Source organism: Galeopterus variegatus, unplaced genomic scaffold (assembly GCF_000696425.1).
Source record: "Galeopterus variegatus unplaced genomic scaffold, G_variegatus-3.0.2 Scaffold25, whole genome shotgun sequence".
NCBI classification, from domain to species: Eukaryota; Metazoa; Chordata; class Mammalia; order Dermoptera; family Cynocephalidae; genus Galeopterus; species Galeopterus variegatus.
Genome location: NW_007726136.1, coordinates 924,132 through 949,379, shown reverse-complemented (window position 1 = coordinate 949,379; position 25,248 = coordinate 924,132). Strand labels below are relative to the sequence as shown.

The window sequence follows — 25,248 nt, the reverse complement described above, 5'->3', positions numbered from 1 at the left end:
CATCTGCCACTCGGGTGCAGCTTCACAAAAGCTGGTGCCTCTCAAAGAGCCGGGTCTTCGGGGAAGAGAAGAATCCTGGTGATGTGGGAACCCCAGACCTCCACTCACCGTTTCCTGGGGTGGGGGTGGGTGCAGGTGGTAGGGCCCTAGGTAGACACCCAGTGGGCAGAAATGGTGGGATCACACCCCAGGAAAACAGATGCTGAGGGTCCTCCATTGCCCCAGGCACAAAATCTTTATTTCTCTACCAAACATCAACTCAGCAAGTGGATACAGGACCGTGGCTCTGCTAAGGTGCCCCTTCCCTCAGGAAAGAAGCAGAGAATTTCTGCTGGGCACCACACCCCCAACCCCAACTCTGTTTCTCTGGTGCCTCCAGAACCTTTGAGAGAGGAGAGGGAACCTTTGAGTGGGGGAAGGGGCTACAGAACCTGGAGCCCATTTGTCTGCAAGGCTGGTCGAGGGGCTTTTGATTGTGGGGACCAGGACAGGAATGTGTCTTGATTTACATATAAAATAATCACGTAGTACACTCTCTAGGAGGGCGAAGACACGCAGACTGTCATTTACTCACTCCTTTCTGCTACGTGCCCGCCTAGTTTTTGCCAAAGGAGCAAAGAGCTGCATTAAGAGAAAACTTTTGTCCATCAAATGCTATCTTCCTATCATCTGACATGATCCACATGGAGACGCGTCCTTCCAGCAAGGAGGGAGGGAGGGGACGTGTCCTTGGGTAATCAGCCATCCTTAGTGACATCCTTTGGACTTAGGGGCGTGTGTGTGGGGGGGTTGGCAAAGAGTGAGGCCAAAAGTCCAGGAGACTCAGGATCACCAAGACGTGCAGAGAGCAGATGGCTGAACGCCAGGCTGGGTGGAAGGGCACAGTGGCCAGGAACCCAAGGATGTCTGGGGTCTCAGGCACCAGGGACGTGGATGGCGAACAGACCCCCGCGTGCAGACCACGCAACATGGAGACTCGGTATGTCTCGTTTGCTTAGGACAGGGAAACCTGAGGCCAGGAAGAGAGCCCAACTGAGGAAGGCAAGCGGCTGTCTCCCAGGACAGGGGTCCTTGCCCAGCCCCTCCTCCCCACTCCTGTGTTCCTCTCCCTGACCCTTTAACTCCCTGGGGCCTGCACATATAAACAGAAACAGGCTCAAGCTCTCATGAGCCAACTTTGTGGAAGCAGAGCAGAGTGGAGGGGGCCGCCTGCCCTTGCTGTGCACAGCTGGGTCCAGATGGCCCCTTATGACCCCCCTCCCTGGGCTGACCAGGCCCCAGACCAGGCACTAAGTGAGAGGTCAGAGCCTGTAAGAAGGGCCCCCAGAAGTCCTCCATCTGTGCAGAGGCACTGGTCACCAAGCAAATGCCCAGTCTCCAAGCGAGGAGAAGAGCTCCAGAAATATGCTCATGGATTTGGGGGTGGAGGGGTTTGGATCTCTGGATCCACTGCCAGCTCTGGCTTCTTGACAGCCCCGTTCCAGGCTGCAGCTCCCAGGCCAGAGCTTTGGAGAGTCCAAGAGACATGAATTAGAGAGCCCCCAGGTCAGATGGAAGTGGGGACAGCGAGCGTGGCACTGTGGCTGGGGGTGGCTGTTCCAGCTTTAGGCCTGTGGTGTGTCTGGCATGGCCCGGTGGGCAAGTGGGCGAGCGTGGTAGCAGGGGGTGGGAGAGTGGGGGGAGTGCTTGGGCACCATCAGTCTGAGGTATACACCGGAGACTCCTCTCTGTCCCCAGCACTCACTTCTGTTCCTTTGCTTCTGGAAGAAAAACCCAAGAGCAGTTTAAGATGTATGCGTGAGAGCAGACATCCAGGCTGGTCCTTTCTGCCCTTCCTCAGCCCCTTCCATCCTCCATCTCCCTGGGACAGCCCCGCTATCCCCTGGCCTCCCCTACTCCAGATATTGGTCTACCCAGCCCGACACACTCCCTGGATGCCTCCAGGCCTCCTTCACCCCACACATTCCGTCAGCATCCCCGTCCCGCCCCCACAGTGAATATTCTCCTCTTGGTTTGTAGTTGGGGAACCACCACCCACCGTCATGAGGTCCAGAAGCCAGGGACCTCCCTGCCTCTTTCCCCATCCCACAGACCCAGGCCCGATTTCACCTAAATCACTTGAGCTTATCTCTTCCTCTGCTGCCCTGCCCCCAAGCCTGTGCCAGGCTCACTGCACCCTTCTGCCCCTGGCATCACACAAAAGCCCAAATCTGGTCCCATCAACTCCTTTCACGGCTCCCCACTGTCCTCAGAATAAAGTCTGAGCCCACTTCGTATCCTTGACCCTCCCGGATCTGTCCGCCCAGCCTCCTCAGCCTTCCTCTGCCCATAGCCCAGCCCACAGGCCTCCCTGACAGCGGCTCAGCCACACCTGGGAAGAGCCAAGAGGTGGGGCAAGAGGGTCCCCCAACCTCCTAGGGCTGACCTGGCATCCACAAGTCTCCCCAGGACACACCATCGTAAATCATGGGGAAGTCACAAGCGCCAGGCCTCAGCAAAACTTCCCTAAAAGGCCACCTGACTGGCTTGGGAACATAAAGGGTCCCCTCTCACCCCGTCCAGTATGGCTTTAGGAGGCCCAGGGGACTGCAGCCGCATGGGGCAGAGCTGCCTGGGCTTCCAGCGAGCACATTCCTCAGGCCCTCCAACCTACCTCTCAGACGTGGACACAGGTGCCCAGCCTGTGCCCATCTTGTGGGCCCCACAGCCACTCCCGACAAGCAGCCACCACCTTTTCCAGCCCAACTTTATGGGGGACACATTCAACTTCTCAGGTCAACAGTGGAGGTGGGGCGTTGCCCAGGACCAGCTCAACACCGCTCACCAGGTGCCCCGCTTTTAGTCTCGCCCCTTCCACCTGTCCTCCTTGGTTGCCACAGTCCCTCCAATGCTCTGAGGATAATGTCCAGGGCCCTCACCTTGGCACCCAAGGCCCTCTAGGCCTCACCCGTCTTCCCTGCACTCTGAACTCCAGCCCCTGCTCCACCAGGTTCAATCCTGTCCTTTCAAACTTCTGCTTTAACCCCGAATCTTCCAGAAACCACCCCTAACCCTAGGCTGGCAGAAACCGCTCCCTCCCAGCCTTCCAACCTGCCCCATCCTGCTAGGGCCCTCTCCCTCTTCCTGTCAGGCCCAGGAGTCCCCCACCGTCCACCAGCCAATGCTGAATGACATTGAGACATAGGCTTTTCGACCGGGTGGGAGATTATAGCCATGGGCAGAATTTTCTCACTTCTAAGTTTTCTCACTCGGGCAGTCTCTTGAGGAAGACAGAGCAGCCACCTGCACTGTCCCTGTCACCAGGAGGCCTGGCTCTGCAGGTGAGTTCAGGTGGTCAGAGTTGGCTGGAGGATTTCCTGGTAGGCCATCCCTGTGCTCTGGCCAGAGCTGGGCCCCGTGGATGGAGTGTCAGGTGTCAGACCCATTTCCTCCTCCACGTCTCCCCAGGGGTGTCCACGGAGGCTGGGCCAGAAAGAACCAGGCAGGGGGCAGGATGGCCATGCCCAGCTCCCCCAGCCCCACCTGTGGGTCCAACAGGCCTTGTTGTGGCTGAGCATCCACCTCCACCCTCAGGGGTCTGTCTCCCTGGACAGACCTATGGTAGGTCAGCATCTCCAGAGCATCTCCAGCTCAACTTGTTTGAGCCCTTGGTAAAAGATAAAATATTTGCAGTACCCAGCAGGGCTGTCCAGTGTGGGGAATGGGGGCCAATTGATTGCCTCAGCCCCTATGGAATGACAAGCATGTGATCTATTTATAGTCCCCCCAACCCAGCCCTCCCCTGGGACTGGGACACATTCTTGCTAGTGGTGGCCTCCCGCAGTGGCCCAGCCCAGCCGTGTGGCCGCTGCCTCTGCTCAAACTCCCAGGAACAGGGAGCTCACCCCTGCTTCCTCCCTCTCCAAGCAGCTGATGTGAGAACAATGCTGCCGCCCTTGCCCTTGGGAGCTTCAGAGTCACCCACCCTGCGAGCCCACCATGCAGCAGCAGGGCGATGACCCCATGCCCAGCCTGCTCCTCTGCACACCGTCCTCCCCACCTGACCACTGCCATTCTGTCCACTCCTGGATGCTGTGAACTCAGAAACAAAGAACCCTCCCCTTGCACCTTCCCCTTGCAAAGTGACACCAAAAATGCCAACCCGGTGTGGTCTGGATCCGGGAGGTGGTCAGCGGCTGCCTACTCCAGACCTGGGAGACTGTCCTGAGAATGCCTGGATAAAGACAGGCCAGGTGCAGAGGGGTCAGAGGCCAAGGCCCAGAGGAGGATACAGTATCCCGGCCATGCAGGGGGGGTGGCAGGTGAGGACAGCGAGGCAGTAGGGCCCTGAGCAGTGCTCCCATTGGCAGCCCCGTGAGCCTGGACCCTTGCAGCGCAAGACCCTGCAGACACCCTGGGTCACGGCCACCAGAGCCCCTGCACGTCCTCCACTTCATGATCCAAGAACACCTGCCCCACTGCACAGATGGGGAGGCTGCAGCCAGGACCACCTAAGGATCTGTGCACTGCGGTGTCCCTTGCAGCCCAGAGCAGGGGCAGGCAGAGGGGCAGCTGGAGGCAGGTGGGGAGCAGATGGGAGGGCCTGGGCCTCCCACTTACCGTCCATGTGGTTCCGGGACAGGTACTTGAGGGCCTCATCAAGCAGGATGACAGGGAGAGATATCTGGAGCACCACCACCCACTGGCGTCCACTCAGTGGGGTCACCTGGAAAATGAGCTGGCGGGGAGGGGAAGGGAGGTTTGGTTACAGAAGAGACTGCTTGGTGCCCCAGCCATCCCCCGCTCCATCCACATGGGCTCCATCCACTGACTTTCATGGACACTTCTAAGGCACACCTTGGTGTCCCACCTCTGGACCTTCGTCTGCCCAGTTTCCTCTGCCTGAAGTGCCCTTCCCTGCCCCTGCCTGCAACACCAAAGCCCATCCATCCTGTTGGGAAGTGGAAGGATTCTGCACTGGGAAAGAGCACAGTCCTTTCTGACACCTCAGCCTTGTGACATTCCTCAGCAGGGTGTCTCCACCTTTTCTATTCCCCAAGTCTGGGGGCTCCCAAAGGTGAGGACACATCTGGAGGGAGGTAGCTGGCCAGATCTCTCGCCTCCCTGTTCTCCAGGTGGTTTCCATTGCAGAGAAGCCCAGAAAGGCCCAGCAACCAGCCAAGGGTCTATGGGGTCTGGGCACCCTGTCCCCCCAGGAACTGGAGAAGGGGTGGGGGGTAACTCACGGGCAGGGGCGGCACCAGCAGGATGAGGAAGTGCAGGGCCATGGACATGGTCACAGCCGCCAGCAGCCAGGGGTTCAGCCAGGGTGGCATCCGCAGCAGCGACTGGTTCTCCGAGACACTGCCAAGGGCACAGGGTGCGACCTCAGGCCAGGACGCAGGAGGCCCACTGTAGGCACCCACCCACCCGTGTGGAGGAGCCTCTGCACTTTTCTGATAGGCAGAAGGGCCAGAGTGGTGTGTCACTGCCACCCACCCAGCCCTCCAGGGCCTGTCCTTGGGCTTGGTCCCCTTTCTCTGACCCTCAGAACTCAATCCTGGATGCCTCTGACCCTTGGACCCCAATCCTGGAGCCCCTGACCTCACACACCAATCCTGGACACCCCTGACCCTCGGACCCTACTCATAAGCCTCAGCCCCGACTCCTCAACTCCTGCTCCAGGCCCCCTGCCCAGCCCACCTGTTGAGGGCGTTGCACATTTCAATGGTCACCAGCACAGACAAGGCCATGGTCGTGGGGAAGTGCGACTCGAAGACCTTGCAGTCGATGCCAGAAAAGAGCGGGTTGTCTTCAGAGCACTTGAGGAAGTTCCTCTGAGGGCACCATGGTGGGTCAGGGAGAGCAGCCGGTCAGCCGAGGGGCCGGTGAGCAGGAGGAGGGAAGCCTCGCTCTGCCCTCAGCCGACACCTGAGCACAATCAGTGGCCAAACACTGCATGGGGGGGCCCAGGGAGCCCAGGAGGGGTGCTCACCCAGGATGGGCCCACGGGGCCACACCGTGTGAGGGAGAAGTGTGTGCACAGAGTGAGAGGGAGGGCTGTCCTGGGCTGGGGGTGGTGGGCCGGGGAGAACAGCTGGTGTTGGGCTGCGGAGGATGGCAGGGGGTCCTAGGCCCCCAGGTGCAGGAGCAGGGGTGCTGACTGACTGAGACCACTGAATAAGTGAATGCAAGAGAAAGCCAACCATGAAAATCATGCTTGAATGGAATTCACCCTTGTGGGACAGAAGATAAAGGCTGCATGTGCACTGTTCACTATTATTAAGTAACATTCACACCTCACTCCAGCTCTGCCACTGAAATCGAACTCTCTCAGATCTGCTTTTTTTTTTTTTTTCCTTTTTGTCTTTTTTACTGACCGGTAATGGGATCGCAACCCTCGGTGTCGTGCCCGTACCGGGGACCAGCAACGGGATCGCAACCCTCGGTGTTGCGCCCGCACCTCGCTCAGCCAGTGAGCGGGAACCGGTCTCCACATGGGATCCGAACCCTCAGCGGGAGCGCCGCCGTGCTCCCAAGTGGCGCACTCTCCAGTGCGCCACTGGGCCGGCCCTCAGATCTGCTTTTTGCTTATGATGCAGACTATTGAATTGCTAGAAATTAGCAAGAAGCTGTCAGGATGCAAAGAAGGAAGTGGCCCTCACTACTACAGCCCCCGGAGAGTTTTCTTTCTGCTCATAAACCTTGATCACAGAATCTGCTGTGATGAGAGTCTGGCTGAGGACATTTGGGAGAATTTGTCTTGTTCTACACGTCACAGGGACGAGTGTGAATGTTCATAACCACTAACCAGCTCAGTTCTTAAATAATAGAAATCTGTTCTTGGGAGTCTAATCTGAACACAGAGATCTTTTAAGCTAAGGATTTAGAAATTGCAGCCACGTGCTGTGAAAGTAATCCTCAAAGAGCAATCTGTACAGTGACCAGCTGTCTGATCTGCAGTCCGATAAGTACATCCCTGTTTGCCCACACTGAATAAATGTGGATAAGGCAGCTCTTCTTTCTCATGCAGGAAGAAAAATAAGACTATGGCTTGGCTAGATTTCTTATTGTAACAAAGAGATGGAGAATCTTCTCTCTTTTAAATCAACACTGGGATTTTTCTCCAAACACCAAGCACCAGGATTTGGGGCAAATGCGCATGTTTTTATTTGGTGCTGGTCACAGAGTAGAGAAAACGTCCTTAACTTTGAGCTGGCTCTACCCACCCAGTGACCAAGAGACTAAATCCTCCTATCGGTCATGCCACTGCTGTCAGGCCTCACCCCCCTGATCTTAATGGCTTATGCACACACGTAAACACAAACGTAGGTACACACGCCTCCCACTCGGGCATATGCATGCTCACATCCTTCTGCACGTGCACAGGAAGAATATACCAACAGGATCGTACCAAGGTGTTCTAAAAGGTCCATTGCTCTTGCCATAAACACCCTGCCCAGCACAGACCTTCCGGGTGTCACCAGTGAGCCCCTGCCACACACACTATGCCCCAGGTCAGGGTTCACAGTGTGGACTCCTGAATCATTTATTAGAAGGTGCTCAGGGCTGTAACTTCCTTCTCATAGGTGCATCAGGAAACCCTGTGGAGCCATTTCTACTGGTGAAGTCACTGCTCTGCCTAGTGCTTCCCTTGGCCTGCCTGGCTGTCTCCTACTCACCTTATCCTGCAAGGCCCCCTTTGGGTCTCACTAACTTAAGTAACACTATTAACATATAGCTCTTACTATGCCCCAGCTGTTGTTCTAAGCCCTTTACAAGTATTAACTCAGTTAATCCTCTCCATAGTCCTATGAGACAGGGACTATTATCCACTTTACAGATGAGGAAACCAAGGCACATGGAAGTTACGTAGCCTGTTCAAAGTCACACAGCTGGCATGTGGTGGTACTAGGGTGTGAACCTGGGCAGCCTGGACCCAGGCTCCCTTCCCTCTACTCTTAACCACTCTGCTGCCTCTTGGCAGCTTCCTCCTGGAATCACGAGGCTCTGGACCCCTCTCCTGAAATTCCAACAATAACTCAAGCTGGAAGTTCTACATCAGGTCTAACTTTGACCACCTCGGACTCACCACCTGTCCTTACTTCACTGAAGCACTTCCCAACCTGAATTGTGACTGCCGGTTTCCATGGCTCTCTCCCCACCAGACTGGAAACTCTTTGCAGAGACTTTGACCAGTGCTATAGCCCTAGTAATAGTCATTTCTTGACCAAGCGGGTAAGTGAGAAATGGAATGGCCGTTGAGAAGGTAGCACCAACAGCACTAGGGACTGACTGGTGGTGTGTGTTTTGGGCAGTGGGGTGCATGGCGGGGGATGGGATCTACCATGACTCCTAGTGTCCAGCTTGAGTGACCAGGGAGGGAAAAGAACTGGTGATAGACTTGGTTTGGGGCATTTGGTTTGCAATGGGCCTGTGAGACATCGCAGAGGTATCTAGCTGTATTTATAGTGCTGGGGCTCAGATGGGGGGGTGGTCCTGGGAGATTTGGGATACTTGATGTAAAGGATGGGGGGAGAGACAGGGCTGGAAGAAGACAGCACGTTGCTCACCCTCCACCCTGTTGCTCCCCCAGGAGTGAATGAGCGGAGGTGCCCGAGGCTGGCCTGCACTTCACAGAGGGCTGGGTCAGGGAGGGGCCAGCCTTTGGGACAAGGGCCTGTGCCCATGCTCTGCACTGTGCCCAGAAGACACCGCCCCACATGCTTGAGGCTGGTGGGTGCCAGGAAAGTGGCCCCTCAGCTGCCTCCTGCTCAGGTAAAGAAGTCCACCCAGAGGAAGAAAATCCTGCCTCCCTGCAGCTCTCCGCTTTAAAAGAGAAACCACGGGCCGGCCTGTGGCTCACTCGGGAGAGTGTGGTGCTGATAACACCATGGCCACAGGTTCAGATCCCTATATAGGGATGGCCGGTTAGCTCACTTGGGAGAGTGTGGTGCTGACAACACCAAGCCAAGGGTTAAGATCCCCTTACCAGTCATCTTTTTTTTTTTAAAAAAAGAGAAAAACCATGAAGCATCTTTCAAGCAAAAGAGATGAGTTGTCTGTACAGACAGACAGATGGCAGCTGAGAGGTCTGTCTCATTTGCTTCCAGAGCTGTGCTGAGCCTAGGTGCCCGCAGTGGGCACCTGCCAGCCAGGTGACTTCAAGAGGTCAGTGGGTCCCGTCCCTGAGAAATATCTACTGGTTGTGGTGGGAAGAGCCTGACAGACTCCTCTTGATCTCCTTAGTTTGACCCTCTGCCTGAAGTTCCATCATTTGGGGGCTCCTTCCTCTGGGCCCTCAATGTTTTGGGGGCTCCCTGATAAAGACACTTCTAGGCAGTTATACCCCTTGGCCCCCCTTAATTAACTGATTGGGAGAGGGAGGAGCCTCTTCTCTGGCTTGAGGGGCTGTGCTGGTGTCTCTAGGTTTCCAGAGGCCTCTGAGTTTGGCTCCTTACGTGGTGGATGTTTATATGTATGTATGGGGGTGGGGAGGACAGCTGTGGGCCAACGACGGGGTCCAGCACCCCTCCCCTGGAACTCCGACAACTCGAGCTGTAAGTTCTACCTTGGGTCTAACCCCAACAGGCCCCCCGGCCATCACTTGCTCACCAGCTGGTAGAAGGTGACTTGAGGTCCCTCAGCATCATACAGGAACCACCAGGTGGCGGCAGCCACTGTGGCCAGCCCTACGTACACTGCAGAGACGGGAGGAGGAGACTGGCTGTAGCACGCAGCTGTGGGTTTCTGGGATCCATTTCCCCCTCCTAACAATGTCCTGAGTCTCCATCAGGGAACCACCCTCGCCTCTCTAAGCCATGCGATCTGCAGGCACCTATCCTCAATGCTAGTGGAGGGCCCTGATTGGTAATCAGCATCTGCCACACCTTTGGCCACAGTGATTAGCTGGGAGATAAGGGGGTAACCCAATCTGGGCCAATGAGAACAGGCCTGAGACTTTTAGCATACTACTGAGGGAATAGCAAGATAAAAGGCTCTCTCTTCTGCTGAATTTGGGGTTATAGTGGAGGGAGCATGAGGGCTGGAGCTGGAGCAACCATTCGACCACCCTGTAGTGCACCTGCCTGAGAATGGAGCTGAGGCGGAGGCAAAATATGCCAGTGATACTGTATGCGGCCTGGATCCAGCCATGCCTGAAGTATGCTCTAGTCTTTTCAGTAACAGGAGCCCACATTTTCCTTTGGCATAAGCCAGCTGAGTCATACTGTCTGCAGTTTGCAAGCCTAACTGATACAAGGCTCTCAGGAAGCTCAGGAAGCTCACTGGGGGCTGGGGACCTGCTGACCTCCAATAGCCAGATATCGGAAGAAGAGCCAGCCACTGATGAGAGCCTCACGAGGGTTCCGGGGCAGCTTCTCCATGATGTCCAGGTCTGGTGGGTTGAAGCCCAGGGCTGTGGCAGGTAGGCCATCCGTCACCAGGTTCACCCAGAGCAGCTGCACGGGGATCAGGGCTTCGGGCAGGCCCAGAATTGCCGTGAGGAAGATGCTAGAACCAGAGTCATGGGCTCTAGCCCCCAGCAGGCCCAGCACACACCAGAGGGAGGGTCCAGCTCCTGCTCACACCCCAGGCCAGGAGCTCACCCACTGTCTCCCTGGCAGCTCCCTCTCTTTCTGCTAGTCCTGATGTGTGTTTACGAGTGAGGGATGTGTGCACATGGTTCTGCCTCACACCTGGCCAATCCTGACTCCCTCAATCCCTGCTCTGGACCCTGGATATGTCTGCTTTTTAGGCCTAGCAAATGGCAACTATATACTCACAGCCACACACACACACACACACACACAACCAGGCATGCCCAAGCATCAGACACATGCAAAAACCTAGTACGTGCCACAAATCCACAAACACAAGCAAACACCTACATGCTTGCCCTGATGTGCAAAGATGCAGAATTCACACATGTCCAGCAAACACGTGCTCACCATTCCCCACAGGCATCTCTCACATGTGAACTTAAGTGTGTATACGATTATACACCAACACAAATCCTTCTGTTTGTACTCGTGCCCAAAGACGCACAAGGGCAAACACGCACACACAAACACGTCACACACCTCTCACAGGCACACATGCCATGTGCACACTGACACATCTTAACACATAAACACACACGAACACATCACTGCCCAAAGGTTGGGTTAGTTTCTCTTGTCTTGTGAGTCTGAAAGTGGAAAGAAGGCTGTGGCTGCAGGGATGATTGAACTCTTTGGGCACCTCCTTGAGGGCTGGGTCACCAAAGCCTCTGGAAAATGACAAGGTGTCCCTGTCCCTGCCCACTCTGAGGTGGGACAATGGAAGGCCCTGGCCAGGGTAGGGCACATGTCCCTCCATCCCTGCAGCCCCATCCCAGGAACAATCATTTTCCCCATCTCAGGGACACAGAACTGGTCCAGAGGGCTGTGGGGAGGGGCTGCAGGGCCTCACCAGACAACCTCGCCGACGTTGGAGGAGATGAGGTAGCGGATGAATTGCTTCATGTTGCTGTAGATGGCCCGGCCCTCCTCCACTGCAGCCACGATGGAGGCAAAGTTGTCGTCTGACAGCACCATCTCTGCCGCCGACTTGGCCACGGCTGTGCCTGAGCCCATGGCGATGCCGATCTCTGCTTTCTTCAGGGCTGGTGCATCGTTCACCCCATCACCAGTCTGTGGGCCATGTCAGGTAGGATCACACCTGAGAAACTTTCCCTCCACCTCCCCATCATCCCTCAGCTCAACACATCTCCAGTCTTAGGGGATGTTCCCAAGGAAGTAGACAGCTGGACAGAACAAATGGTGGATTCAAGAATGAACTTAGAGGACTGGCCGGTTAGCTCAGTTGGTTAGAGCACAGTGTTGATAACACCAAGGTCAAGGTTTGGATCCCCATACCAGCCAGCCGCCAAGGATGAGGCTAAGGGGAAGGCATGGGGCGTAGACAAGGACAAAGCTAGGGAGAAGGTAGAGTCTGAGGTCAGAAAAAATGATGAGGTGGGGATGAAATTCAGGTTGTATAGGGAGTAGAAAATGAAACTGAGGTTAGGGGAAAAGCTGAGGTCAAGTCAGGGATGAGGTCAAGGTTGTGACCCAGGTCAAGGGCCAGGTAGGTATTGCAGTCAGGTGAAGGTTGGAGCCAAGGTGAAGGCAGGATCAAGTCTAGACTCAGCCTCAAGATAAAAAAAATAGATTAAGGTGGATATCAAGTCAGAGTCAGAGGCCAAGTCAAAGTTATGGTCCACATTAGGAATAACATCATGGTCAATGCAGGAGTTGCAGTCAAGGTCACGATTGAAGGCCAGATCAAAGTAAAGTATTGCAGGGGTTGGGGGTGAGGAGAGAAGTAGTCAAGGTAAATGTCAGGGATCAGGTCTGCGTCCAGGCCAAGACTATAACCCATATCAGGGCTGAGCCCAAAATAAAGAATCAGATTAAGATGGAGGTCAAGGTCAAGGACAAAGTCATCATAGAGGTCAAACATAAGGACAAGAACCAGGTTATAGATGAAGTCAAATCAAGGTTGGTGTTCAGGTCAGTATCCAGGTCAAGGCTGGGACACAGGTCAGGATTAAGGTCAAGGTAAAAGACGGGGTTAGGCTGGAAGTCACGATTAATAATCGAGGCCAGGTCAGTATGAAATTAAAGTCAAGAACCAGATAATTGTTGAAGAACAGGTCAGCAGTCGAAAATGACACTGGACAAAAACTGGGCTCAAACCAATGTCCATCCAAAGGTGAATGGATAAGTAAACTATATTCACACCACGTAACACTACTTGATAACAGAAAAGCAACATTCTACTGATAGCCGCAACGAATCTCAAAGGAAGAAGCCAGACGCAAAGGAGCGCACACCATGCGACTCCATTCACATGAAAATCTAAGACAGGCAAAACTAATCTACGGTGGAAAAATGAGAACAGTGGTTGCCTGTTGTGGGACAGGGGACCATGGGGAGGGAGTGTGAGGGCAGGTCATGGGCTGATGGTGATGTTTCACATCCTGATGAGGGTGTGAGCTACGCAGGTGTGTGCATGTGTCTAACTCATCACATAGTACACTTAAGATGTGTGCATTTGGGCCGGCCCGTGGCTCACTCGGTAGAGTGCGGTGCTGATAACACCAAGGCCACGGGTTCGGATCCTATATAGGGATGGCTGGTTTGCTCACTGGCTGAGCGTGGTGCTGACAACACCAGGCCAAGGGTTGAGATCCCCTTACCGGTCATCCTTTTAAAAAAAAAAAAAAAAAGATGTGTGCATTTCACTGCATGCAAATCTTACCTCGAAAAGGAAAAACAGAACCACAACAAATATTGCTCTCTAGTTAATGATATGCATTCTAAAGTATGTGAGAATGAAGTGTACTCATGTCTACAACTTACTTTGAAATACATTTAAGAAAAGATGGATTAAGGATGCATACAGGGCCGGCCGGGTGGTGCACTGCTACAGTGCGCCACTTGGGAAGCGTGGCGGCGCTCCCGCCGAGGGTTCGGATCCCACATACAGACCGGCCGCTCACTGGCTGAGCGAGGGGCGGGAGCAACACCGAGGGTTGCAATCCCGAGGCCGGTCACGAAAAAAGACAAAAAGGAAAAAAAAAAAAAAAAGGATGCATACAGAATGGACAGATGGAGAGGTAAATGATAAAGCAAATATAATAAAATGTTAATTATAGATTCTAGATGGTGGATATATAGGCATTCACTATAAATTCAATTTCTCTTTGTGTTTGAAATTTTTTGTAACAAAATTTTGGAAAAGATAAGAATAAGGCAGAGGAGGGGGTTGCCCAAGTTTCTCTTCCCAAGCCTTGTGGCCTCACCATGGCGGTGACCTCATTAAAGGACTGCAGATTCTCCACGATGCAGGACTTGTGTGCGGGCTCCACACGGGCAAAGCAGCGGGCAGTGCGGCAGGCTTGGCGCTGCAGCTCCGGGCTGAGGTCGTCGAATTCGCGGCCTGTGTAGGCCTTGCCCACCACATCCTCCATGTCCCCAAAGATGCCAAGCCGGCGGCAGATGGCCACTGCTGTGCCTTTGTTGTCCCCTGTGATCATGACCACACGGATGCCCGCCCGGTGGCAGCGTGCAATGCAGGCAGCCACCTCGGGCCGCGGAGGGTCCAGCATGCCCACGCAGCCCACGAAGGTCAGGTCCATCTAGGGAGGGGGCAGATGCAAGTGAGGCCTGAGCCCATCCTTGACCTGTTACCTGCCCAGCCACTGCAGGGAGACATGCAGCTCCCAGCACCCACCTCGTACTGCACAAACTTGCTGCAGTCGTCCAATCGCATGTCCTCCTTCCTCGGAGGTGTATCCCGGGTGGCTAGGGCCAGGCAGCGCAGCGTTTCTAAGCCTGAGCCCCAATCCCGGATCTTGGCCAGGATCTGCTCCTTGGAGGTGGTGCTCAGGGGTACGGTGCGGCTCCCCACGCGGACTGAGCTGCAGCGCTCAATCACACTCTCAGGAGCCCCCTGCAGAGTGGCAGGAGGGGGAGGGCAGGCAACTCCATCAGTCAGGACCCCTCCCTCCCTCCTGCCCAAGTGAGGAAATTGAGACCCAGAGAGGGGGAAAGGCCCCCCAAGGGTACACACAAGGCATGGACCAGAATCCATTCTTTGAAAGCTGAGTGGGAACCAAGTGGGCCCCACTGTGAGAAAACTTAAAGGGAACAGGGGGTGGGGGGAGGTCACAGACACCCGACACCCAGCAGGTGGTATCCTTCCTCCACCAGCCCACAGCTGAGGAGGCCTGCTGCAGCATTGGGGTGGGGGGTAGAACAGAACGGCATGCCCTGCAGGCCCTGCACCCCTGCCTGCCTGGTGCTAATGGGATTCTAGTTCTGCAGGGGTCTCAGCAGCAGGGAGGCAGGCTGAGCCCTGCCTGGGGACCAGAAATAAAGCAATGCAGAAGGTGTGGTGGGTGTGACTATGGGAAGGTGGCCTTGGCGGTGACAGGCTCCTCAGCAGTATAGGGTCTCACCTCAGACCTCACCCCAGGCCTAGGAAAAGCCTCTGAACGCTGCTTCAAAGGCTTCTTTCTCTCCTAAAACGTCAGCCCGGAGACAATTTTTCAAAGTGTCTGAGCTCCCCATATGGGGGCCTTTTCATTTCAAAAGGGGTTAAAACCTCCATTGTGAGATGAAGTACTTGAGGTTGGAAAGCAGTGACAGGAGGTGCTGCCAGGAGGTGCTGCAGAAAGAGTTCTATATGGGAGCTGGTTCTTTTCCCTCCCTGTGACTTCAAAACACGAACCACCTCAACACCACCAGCCAGAGGCAAAAAGGGCTTCTGAGGATTTCCAGTCCAACCTTGTCTTTCACCTGGGGAGACTGAGGCCCACAGAAAAGCATGGATGACCCCGTCATGTGGTGAGGCAGTGACCCTGAGCCCAGAGCTGGGAGCATGGCCAGGGGCAGGCCTCGGTCCCCTGGCCCTGGCTTATCTCCACCAAGCCTGGATCCTGCTCCCAGTTCTCTCTGGCAGGCTGACCACCCTCATTCTGGACTTATCACCTTGACAATGGGCCTTACACCTCCCTTAGTCTCCTGCAGCCACAGACTCTGGTGCTTCAGAGGACTGGAGACCAGGTTCCCCTGAGACTCTGGGTGTGCAGGGGCCCCAGGCCAGACAGTTAGGCCCCCACCTTCACAAACATCTTGCTGCCCCGGGCCCTGGGGTCAGGACGCGTGGGTGTGCAGTACACTGACATGGACTTCCGGTCTCGGGAAAACTCAAGGGTGAACTCCTTCCTCATCAGCTGCTTGACGACCTGTGGGGTCCAGGCAGGTCAGGGCTTGAGGGACAGAGCCAGCAACGTTTGCCTGCTTTCTCACCAGCTGCTTACCCTAAGAAGAGCCTCCTGCCCTAGGATGGTGCCTACACACTCCTCTGACCATGGCATTCAAGTTCTCCATCTCCCTCTCCAGCCTCAGAAGTGTCAAAAAGTTGCCATTTCCTGAAGATGCCATGCACTTCCCAACTCCAAGCCCTTGCCCACACTCAGCCTTTTCCTCTCTTTGCTCCCCAGCCAAGTCTTACTAGGGGTTTGGGGTCCTTCCTCCTCCCGGAAGCCTCCCTAGACTTTGCACTCCTTTCTGCCATCTCCAGATGCCCCAGAAGCCCCAGTTACGTAGCCCGTGGCCTGAGTCCCCACCCTGCTCACCGCATTGCAGGCGCCAGCTCGCTCCACCCGGGACAGGGCCTGCAGGTCAGTGTCAAACACATTCATTTTCTCCACCAGGCAAGTCAGAGCCGTCTCTGTGGCCTCTCCCACCTTCTCATACACGCCCTTGGCCTGGCGGGACACAGAGGACAGGGAGTGAGGGGCAGGTGGCCCGCAGCTGGGCTCCCCAACCTCACTTCCCACTCACTCCTTGCCCCTTGGAGCTCCCTTTGCCAAAGTTCCATGTAACCTCCTTTGCACAGGCCTGTGAGCCATTCCCAGCCCACTGACCTGGGGTCAGTGGTGTCTGACACTGACGTTCGTCTCTCCCCCACACCCTGGCCTCAGTGCCCACACACCATCCCTGCCCTGCACCTCTCTCTCTGTCCACTCCTTCTCAGCCTCCTTCCCCAGGTTGTTCTTTCTGGGCCTTAACCCTGCTGTCCAGGTCTGTTCCTTCCCTTCCACCTGCTCCCCCTGAGGCCACATGGGCCTCCTGCCGCCACCACCTTTCACATGCTCATGATTGCCAGTGCCCAGCCCAGCTGGGACCTCTCCCCTGAGCTCCAGCCTGCATATCCGATTGCTGCCTGCTGGACCTTGCTCCCTGGGGACCCCTTGGGCCACCTCCTCCTCTCCCTATGTTTGCCACTCCAGTGACAGCACCAGCCAGGACAGCAACCAAGAACCACCCTGATCCCCTCCCTCTCTTTTTCACCTAACCAGTTACCAAGTCCCAGGATTTTCAGCTCCTAAATCTCTCTCTGACCCAGGCCTTCTCTCCTCTCTCCGAGGCCCCAGCCAGGGCTCAGTCAGCATCTCTCTGGCTTGGACAACCAAACAGGGCTCCCTGACAGCCTTGTCTGGTCTTTCCATCCTCTACACAGAAACCCGGGTGATCTTCGTTAAGTGCAAATCTGAACATAGCATTCCCCCGCTCAAAACCCTTCGGTGGCTCTCTACTGCCCCCAGCTCAGCATTGGAGCGGATTCAGTCTGGCTGAGAACTTCCCCACGGGCAGGAGCATTCTCCCGCCTGCTCCATTCCCCTGCTGCGGCCACGAGTGGCACTCAATGCCTAAATCACAGCAGGTTTTTACAGACTGTGGGCCTTTTCTGGGCTGTGCCTTTTGCTTTAAACATCCTCCCTTGTCCTGCCCCTCAAATATCTTTCCCCAGGCCTCCCTGGCCTTTCCACCCTTTACACTGCAGTCCCCACAGTCCAAGAGCCCCAGGGGCAGGGTTTCAAATCCAGTCTGAAGAAGAGGGCAGAGCGGCGGGGGGTGGGGTAGGGGTGTGTGCAGGGGCGGCCGTGCTCCTGGGGTGTGGCACTCCTGAGGGGCAAGAACCGCCAACCTTGGGAGCTTTTAAGCTCTGGGAAGAGTCTGTCCTGAGAGCCTGGATACGAGCGAGATCAAGGAAGGGAGTGGGGCCCACCTCGTTGTAGTCGAGCGCCGAGTCATTGCACAGGGCGCAGATGGTCGCCAGCTCCACCAGCCCGTCGAACTGCCCGCAGCGTACCAGATGCTCCCCCTGCCGGCTGGGGAGCCCGGGCAGTCAGTCCAAGGACCTTGGTCCCGCCCCTGGGTGGGGCCCAGCTCCTTGACCCCGCCCCCAGGAGGCCTTGCAGACCGCCACCTCTTCCCTATCCCGCGTGCCCCGCCCACCAGGAAGCCCCACCCACCAGCCCTTGCGCCCGCACACTCACACTTCGCCTTCGGGGGTATACGTGGTACCCGAGATGGTGAACTCGTGCAGACGGCAGGAGTTCGCTTCGGCCTCGGCTACCACGAACATCTGGGGAGCGCAGGGGTCTGCTCAGGCGGGCCGGGTCGCCTTCCCCCTTCCTGGGCAGCCAGTTTGAATAAAGCCTGACCCAGGGCAGCATCTTGCTAGTCCCCTCTCCCCCAAGAGCTACCGGCCTGGCGTCCCCTCCCCACTGGGCTGAGGTGGGGACTCTGCTGTGCCCAGGTGTGCCCAGCTCTGGCTTGTCCATTTGCTCGGACTCCTAAGGAGTTTATGGCAGATTCTTCAAGGCTCTAGTGGCAGCTGCCAGCCTTGAGCAGAGCAGTAAGCCTGGGTCCTTGCCCACCCCACTGTGTGACTCCTAGCCAAGCACCTGAGCCTCAGTTTCTCCACTGGTAACAGGGGGAGAAAGTGGGATCAGAGTCTAGCTTCTCCTCCTTTCCCTTAAGGGGATAAGTTCCTGGCCTTCAAGGGAGAAAACCCACCCCTGCTCTGAGGCACAGACCCCTCCAGCTCAGAGGTGTCTCTAGAGAGTGAGCCCCTGCCTGCAGGGCCTTCCATGTCACCCAGCCCATACCTGTGCATCTCAGGGACAGGGGACCCACCCCTTCCGGGGCAGCCCATTTCCTTGTCTGTGAGCCAGCTCTGCTAGGAAGACAGTTCTTGCTTCCCAGAAACTGCTTTGCTGCACGTTCCCAAACAAATGGCCTGCCCAGCACCCAGTAGGTGCTCAGTAAATGTTCCTTTCTTCCCTCTCTCCCTGCTCCTGGGGGCAGTCCTCCAGCAAGTACAGCCCATTATTCAACAGGTAAGGCCTCTACAACTTCCCTGTGTTTTTAAACCTTTATTTTGGTCAAGGAACATTCTTTTCAGATAAAATCCTATTAGGGATTTTAGCAGGCCAGGGGCTGCAGGGCAGTAAAGATTGCTGGTGCCTCCTCCCCTACAGGAGCCTCTGATGGGCTTCTATGTGGCCTTAAGGTCTCAGAATAAAGAGCCTGGGTTTCTGAGGCCCAATGGGCAGAGTGTGGGACCCAGGGTGGGAGAGGAGCAATGTGGAACCTGGGAGGGTGGGAAACCCACAGCCTTCACCATCTCCCCATCCATCCCTCTTCTGGGTCAGGAGGATCCCTCTATCCCATGGGCTTGCTGGAGTCTCAGCCAGAATCCTGGAGCATGTGGGCAGTGGGCCCAGAATGTAGTATAGAGTGCCAGGGAATTAATAATTCCTACCCTGGTCCTTCCCAGGTCACTGGAGACAGCATATCTGGTGACAGGTGTCTACTGCACAGAGTCATGATGGAGCAGGATAGAATGTGGGTTCAGGCCCAGCTGTACTTGACCCTCTCCTGTGTCCTTTATGGTTACCTGGTAGGGCTTGCCTACCCAGACTTCAGATGAGGAGACTGAGGTCCACAGACTGGCAGTGACCTGCCCGGGACCCCACAATGACACACAGGCCCCAGTGACATGTGTCTAGCCAGATGTTGTCTACAACAGCCTGCCAGTTATCTGCTCTGCCCCATGGAAACCTGGAAATGCTCCCCACCATGGGACAGCCCCCAGGTTCTCTCCACCATCCCTTGCCAAAAAGGTCAGGGAGTGAACCAGAGAGGGAACCCAGCCTGTCTAGCATCACACAGCAACACCAGTGGGACCCCAAGCTGGCTGTGACCACTCACCCGGCAGACAGACATCTGATTGGTGGTGAGTGTGCCCGTCTTATCCGAACAGATGACCGAGGTGCAGCCCAGGGTCTCCACAGAGGGCAGGCTCCGCACAATGGCGTTCTTGCGTGCCATGCGCCGTGTGCCCAGTGCCAGGCATGTAGTGATGACAGCTGGGAGGCCCTCGGGGATGGCAGCCACAGCCAGGGCCACAGCAATCTTGAAGTAGTAGACCGCACCGCGGAGCCAGGAGCCGCCATGGGCCGGGTCAGCAAAGTGGCCAATGTTGATGACCCAGACGGCCACACAAACCACAGAGATGGCATGGGACAGCTGCCGCCCAAACTCGTCCAGCTTGCGCTGCAGCGGCGTCCGCTCAGGTTCCACTGCAGCCATCTGGCTCCGGATCTTGCCCAGCTCTGTGTGCAGGCCAGTAGCCACTACCACGCCCACTGCCTTGCCCGATGCGATATTGGTGCCCTGGCCAAGGGAGGGATGAGGGAACAGCTGCTCAGCACCCATCCAGGGCCCAGCACCCCTGACTCCTTCGGGCCAGAGAAGGGCTCTAATCCCACCTGGCTTTCTTTTTCTTCATGTCGCTACTGCTTCCTGACTTACGTAGCTATGTATTTATTGGGTCACTGCTGTCTTCCCATGATAGTGGCAGCTCTATGAAGGCGGGGTTTTGGTTCATCGCCATATCCCCAAGGCCTAGCATAGGGTCTGGTACAGAAAAGGCAGGGGGGCCGATACCGACAATACGATCACTGCACCGCAAGGACACCAACCCATCAAAACATGATTTGTAAACAACCACTACGGCCACACAGCAGCACAGCTGACCGTGATACCAGCAGTTTATTTTTACTGAAGAATCCAGAAAACCTGAGCCTAAGCTCATCCATTCCTAAGGCCCTGGCAAAATGCCCAAGTCCTGGTGTAAGGAACAGCCAGCCTTGTGCCTCCTTGTCCTCTTCTGTAAAATGGCCCAACAGAGGCCCAAGACACAGTTGCTCCAAGGAGGCAAATAACCCAGCATCCCTTCACATGGATGTGCTGTGGAGGCTGACAAGGGTGGGTGGCAGCCCCCGTCTCTCTTCTCCTGCCCTGAGCAATGCAGATCTGGCCCCCTGTGTGCAGGTGCCTCAGCTATGGAGATGACCTGTGGTTGGCCACATCACACTCCTCAGAAAGCTTCTTAGTGACAGCTGCTGGCACTTGAGCTTGCCTCCTAGAGCCTCCCTTCAACCCCAAAGCAGCTTGTCCCAGGCTTCTAGGCAACTAGGCAGGGCACGTTCCTCAAGAAGAGTTCTGGGTGAATAGCACTTTCTGCATTTTTCTTCACTTCCAAGGAGATTTTCTAGCCCCTATAACTTGGTGCCTGGGCCACTGGCTGACTGGCCTGGCTCTTCCTTGTGGCTCCCAAATGCTCTGTGCTCAGCTTCAGGCTGTTGCTGGGCAGCCTGTACCACTTGCTAACTCTCTCTCTGAGGCCACAGGGCCAGGTCCCTCCCACCAGAGCTGAACCCATCGCTCTCCCTGAGAAGAGCCAGGGGGACCTGATGTCATGTCTTAGAGGTCAGTTTTCCCATCTGAGAAATGAACTGTTCCCGCCATCCTCCCCCACCTTCATAACCCTCTTTCTTCTAGAGGATTTTCTGCCCCTCTGCAGGATAAGACAGGGTATCCTAGCAGGAAAGAAGAAAAGCTCTAGAGCCAGGATTCTTTTTTTTTTTTTAAAGATGACTGGTAAGGGGATCTCAACCCTTGACTTGGTGTTGTCAGCACCATCCTCTCCCAAGTGAGCTAACCGGCCATCCCTATATAGGCATCCGAACCCGTGGCCTTGGTGTTATCAGCACCACACTCTCCCGAGTGAGCCATGGGCCGGCCCCTAGAGCCACGATTCTGAGTTCACATCTCAGCTCTGCCACTCACTGGCTCTGTCACCTTGGACAACTTACTTAACCACTCTGTGCTTGTCTCCTTGCAGGAAAATATAGATAACAAGGGTACTTATCTCAAAGGTGTTTTTTTTTTTTTTTTTAAAGACGAGCAGTAAGGGGATCTTAACCCTTGACTTGGTGTTGTCAGCACCACACTCAGCCAGTGAGCTAACCGGCCATCCCTATATGGGATCCGAACCCGTGGCCTTGGTGTCATCAGCACCACACTCTCCTGAGTGAGCCACAGGCTGGCCCTTATTGTCGATAATTGATTGAGGTTCTTTCCTGTAGGATTTTAACTGATTAATCTCTTTTTTTTTTTTTACCTGTTAATTGTTTATTTATCAAGAGAAACTATCCCTTAGCCTACACGTTTGTGTCTCATAGTTCAGGAACACAGGTCAGTGATAAATTTCTATGAAACTCAATCTGAAGAAATTCTTGCATTCTTTTTTTCTTTTTTATAAATGATGACCGATAAGGGGATCTTAACCCTTGACTTGGTGTTGTCAGCACCACGCTCTCCCAGTGAGCTAACCGGCCATCCCTATGTAGGGATCCGAACCCGGGGCCTTGGTGTTGTCAGTACCACACTCACCCAAGTGGGCCACAGGCTGGCCCTGAAATTCTTGCATTCTAAAATCACTTTGCACTCTGAAAGATACCAGCCTTCCTCATCTCCTCAAAATCTTTCATGGAATCATAACCTCTGTAGAAATCTGTACATGCCTTCTTTCTTGGTTCAGCCACAGCAACTTAGAGAGCTGCAACCCCAGGGATACAGCAAATGCTCCAATGATGTGAAATCGCAGACACCTGGTCAGAAGGCCACACATCTGAGCTTTCGCCAAAGCACCAGAAGCCATCATAGTTATCATCCCTCAGCACCAACATCCTTCCTAGCTGATGGAGAAATGAACTGCCTAACTGATTAATCTTAATGTTGTTAATTTTATTGTCATTGTCCAGGCAAATGCCCCAGGCATCCCAGGGACTTACAGAAAACAGCATGTTCTTCTTGTCCTGGTTCACGGCTCTGGGGTCTGGGATGGCATCCGTGTGCTTGGTCACGGACACGGATTCACCTGGTCATGGAAGCAGATATGAGAAGCCCCACATGAGGACATGCCCAGCCTCCTGGCCCCATCCCCTCTTGGCCACGGACTCCAGTCTTCACCTGTCAGGATGGACTGGTCCACTCTCAACGTGGTAGACTTGATTTCGATGAGGCGGAGGTCAGCGGGCACTTTGTCTCCCACTGTGAGGCAGAAAGGCTTGCATGAGGATGGTTTGGGGCACCACCCCCCAGGACAGCCAGCAGGGCTCCTAGGAACCAAGGCTGGGGCTGACAAGCAGGTGCTTGAGCTTGTGGTTCCGTGCCCCTCTGGTCCACAGTCACCCCGCAGGGTTTTGGCCACAGAGCTTTGGAGGGAACTGACAGCCACCCCCTTGGCATATACAGCCAGAACGGTGGAGGCACAGAGAGGGATGGGGCTCTCCAATGTCACATAATGAAAGGAGGAGGCTCCTAGCGTACCTGCCACTTCCACAATGTCTCCAGGGATGATATCCCGGGCGCGGATCCTCTGCACGCCCTTGCGGTCTGAGCGGATCACCTTGCCCATCTCAGGCTCGTACTCCTTCAAGGCCTCAATGGCACTCTCGGCATTGCGTTCCTGCGGAACACAAGACAGGCAGGCAGTCCGTCCCTGCTGCCCCCAGCAGGCCACCTCTCAGAGTGACACCCTTGGAGGCTGGGATGGAGCTGGAAGCAGAAGCACTTGTACCAAGAGGGCACACCTAGCAGCTGGGAGACCCCAGGGCCCAGCCCCACCCCCATGCCTCCCACCTGCCATACGCCCACGATGGCATTGGCCACGAGGATCAGCATGATGACCAGGGGCTCCACAAAGGCTGTTGTGGTCTCCTCACCCTCCTCGAACCAGGCCAGCACCTGCGGGATCAGAGCTGGTGAGTGATCCATGCTGTGGCCAGGATCTCTCTCCTTTTCCTGAGCACCCTGGATCTCCTGTCTGCTCCCCTCTTTGGGGGAGATGCCCCTGGGGAGCCCTGGGCTTGGAGAGGGCTACTCCTCTGAGAAGGCCCTGGTGTAGAATGCCCAGCCCCACAGACAGTGACCACTGCAGCCCCCATCCCACCCAAGCCAACCTTCCAGGGTGTGGGGCAGTTGTACAACTGCCAGCCGGAGACCTCATTGTCTTCCTAGAGCAGTGCTTCTCAAGGTGTTGTCCCCAGACCACTAGCAGCACCTGGGACTTGTTAGAAATACAGTTCTTGGGGCCCACCTCAATCCTCCTGAGTCAGAAACTCTGGGTGGGGCTCAGAAATCTGTGTTTTAACAAGCCCAGGTGATTCTGATGTAAGCTCAGGGTCAAGGTCCACTGGCCAGAGGAGCATCATTCCACTACAGAGTGTAATCCTGGGAGGCGGAAGCCCGGGTCAAGTCCCATCTCCACCTCTTGGTGCAAGGGGGTCCCTGTCTCTCCCCTCCATGGGCCTCAGAGTGTTCACCCTTTCAGTTCAACCATTTTAGGCATCTACATGGACAGATTTTGTTTGTGAGAGTCCCCAGTTTCCAAAGGGCAGTGGCCAGGAGGGCCAGATTTAACTGGCCAGGCCCCTGCTGGCTGGAGGGGAAGAGCCAGTCCCACCCAGTGCTCCTGCTGCCCCACATTGCTGGGCTGGGAACGGGCATGAGGTCACTCCCAGCCCTGCATTACCCTTGGGCCTCCACTGCTCAGCCATCGAAGACAACCACAGTCCCCGTCACCGCCTCTCCATCCTGGACCCATGGTTGGGTCCAGGAGGGGTCCAGGCAGCGGGAATGGGGCAAGAGCACAGGGAAACAGCAGCCAAAGGAGGCTGCAAGGGGTTAAAGTCCAAAAGTCTGTCTGAGGAGCACAGGGAGCCAAAGAAGGGGATAAGGCAGTGGCCCCCTGGTGACATTTGGCAATGTCTGAAGACATTTTCCATTGTGACAACTAGGAGGTGCTACTGGTTTCTGGTGGGTAGAGGTCGGGGATGCTGCTAAACACTCTACAATGCATAGGACAGCCCCCCGCCCCACCCCAACAAAGAATTATCTAGTCCAAAATCTCAATAGTGCTGAGGTTGAGAAGCCCTGGGTATAAAATAGATTGGAGGGGGTCAGACAGGAGCCAGGAGCCAGGAGCCCAATGTGGGGGCTGTGAGTGTCCAGGCAAGAGAAATTGAAGTCTGAGCATGGCAGGAAGTGGGTAAGGGCCAGGGAAGTCCAGGGAGCCAGCCCAGGGATGCCCACAGCTGAGAGGACAAGCCTGGGCCTCTGAGCACTGCCTAGGCCTGGCTCTCCCAGGGGGATGACAGGCAGGACCCTACTTACAAAGGAGACCAGGGCAGCCAGCAGCAGGATGCGCACCAGGAGGTCCTCAAATTGCTCCAGCACCAGCTCCCACAGGGACTTCCCTGGGAACGGGAGCACCACGTGAGGTCAGGGCCCCTGACCCACTGACCCTCCCGATTCAGAGTTGGGACAGCCTCGGAGACCACCTGGCCCATTCTCTCCCTGAAGTTCAAAGAGAGATAGCCCAAGGGCCTGAGAGGCTCAGGTGGGCGATGCTGGGGGCTCAACAAGGTCTCACTCTTTGGGGAGGGGGAAGTCATAACCTGACAGTGAATGGCCCAAGGATGTTGTCCCGTGGCCAGGCAGCCCCCTACCCCACTCTGGCCCAAGCCTCACCTTC

The 25,248-nt window shown here is 55.7% G+C and overlaps 1 protein-coding gene across 1 annotated transcript; it reads right to left on the bottom strand.

The window, feature by feature from the left end:
* Nucleotides 1-209: 209 nt before the first annotated feature.
* Nucleotides 210-24,970, bottom strand: ATP2A3 (ATPase, Ca++ transporting, ubiquitous). The gene is given in 21 exon segments (XM_008568754.1): nt 210-1,760; nt 4,142-4,157; nt 4,160-4,213; nt 4,600-4,717; nt 5,226-5,343; nt 5,683-5,816; nt 9,595-9,680; nt 10,289-10,491; nt 11,431-11,651; nt 13,808-14,143; nt 14,239-14,457; nt 15,629-15,754; nt 16,148-16,279; nt 17,584-17,686; nt 17,855-17,943; nt 19,575-20,039; nt 22,505-22,590; nt 22,683-22,763; nt 23,043-23,181; nt 23,355-23,459; nt 24,888-24,970. Coding segments are annotated over 20 exon segments (2,832 nt in total). The 5' UTR covers nt 23,397-23,459; nt 24,888-24,970; the 3' UTR covers nt 210-1,696.
* Between the last annotated feature and the right edge of the window lie 278 nt (nt 24,971-25,248).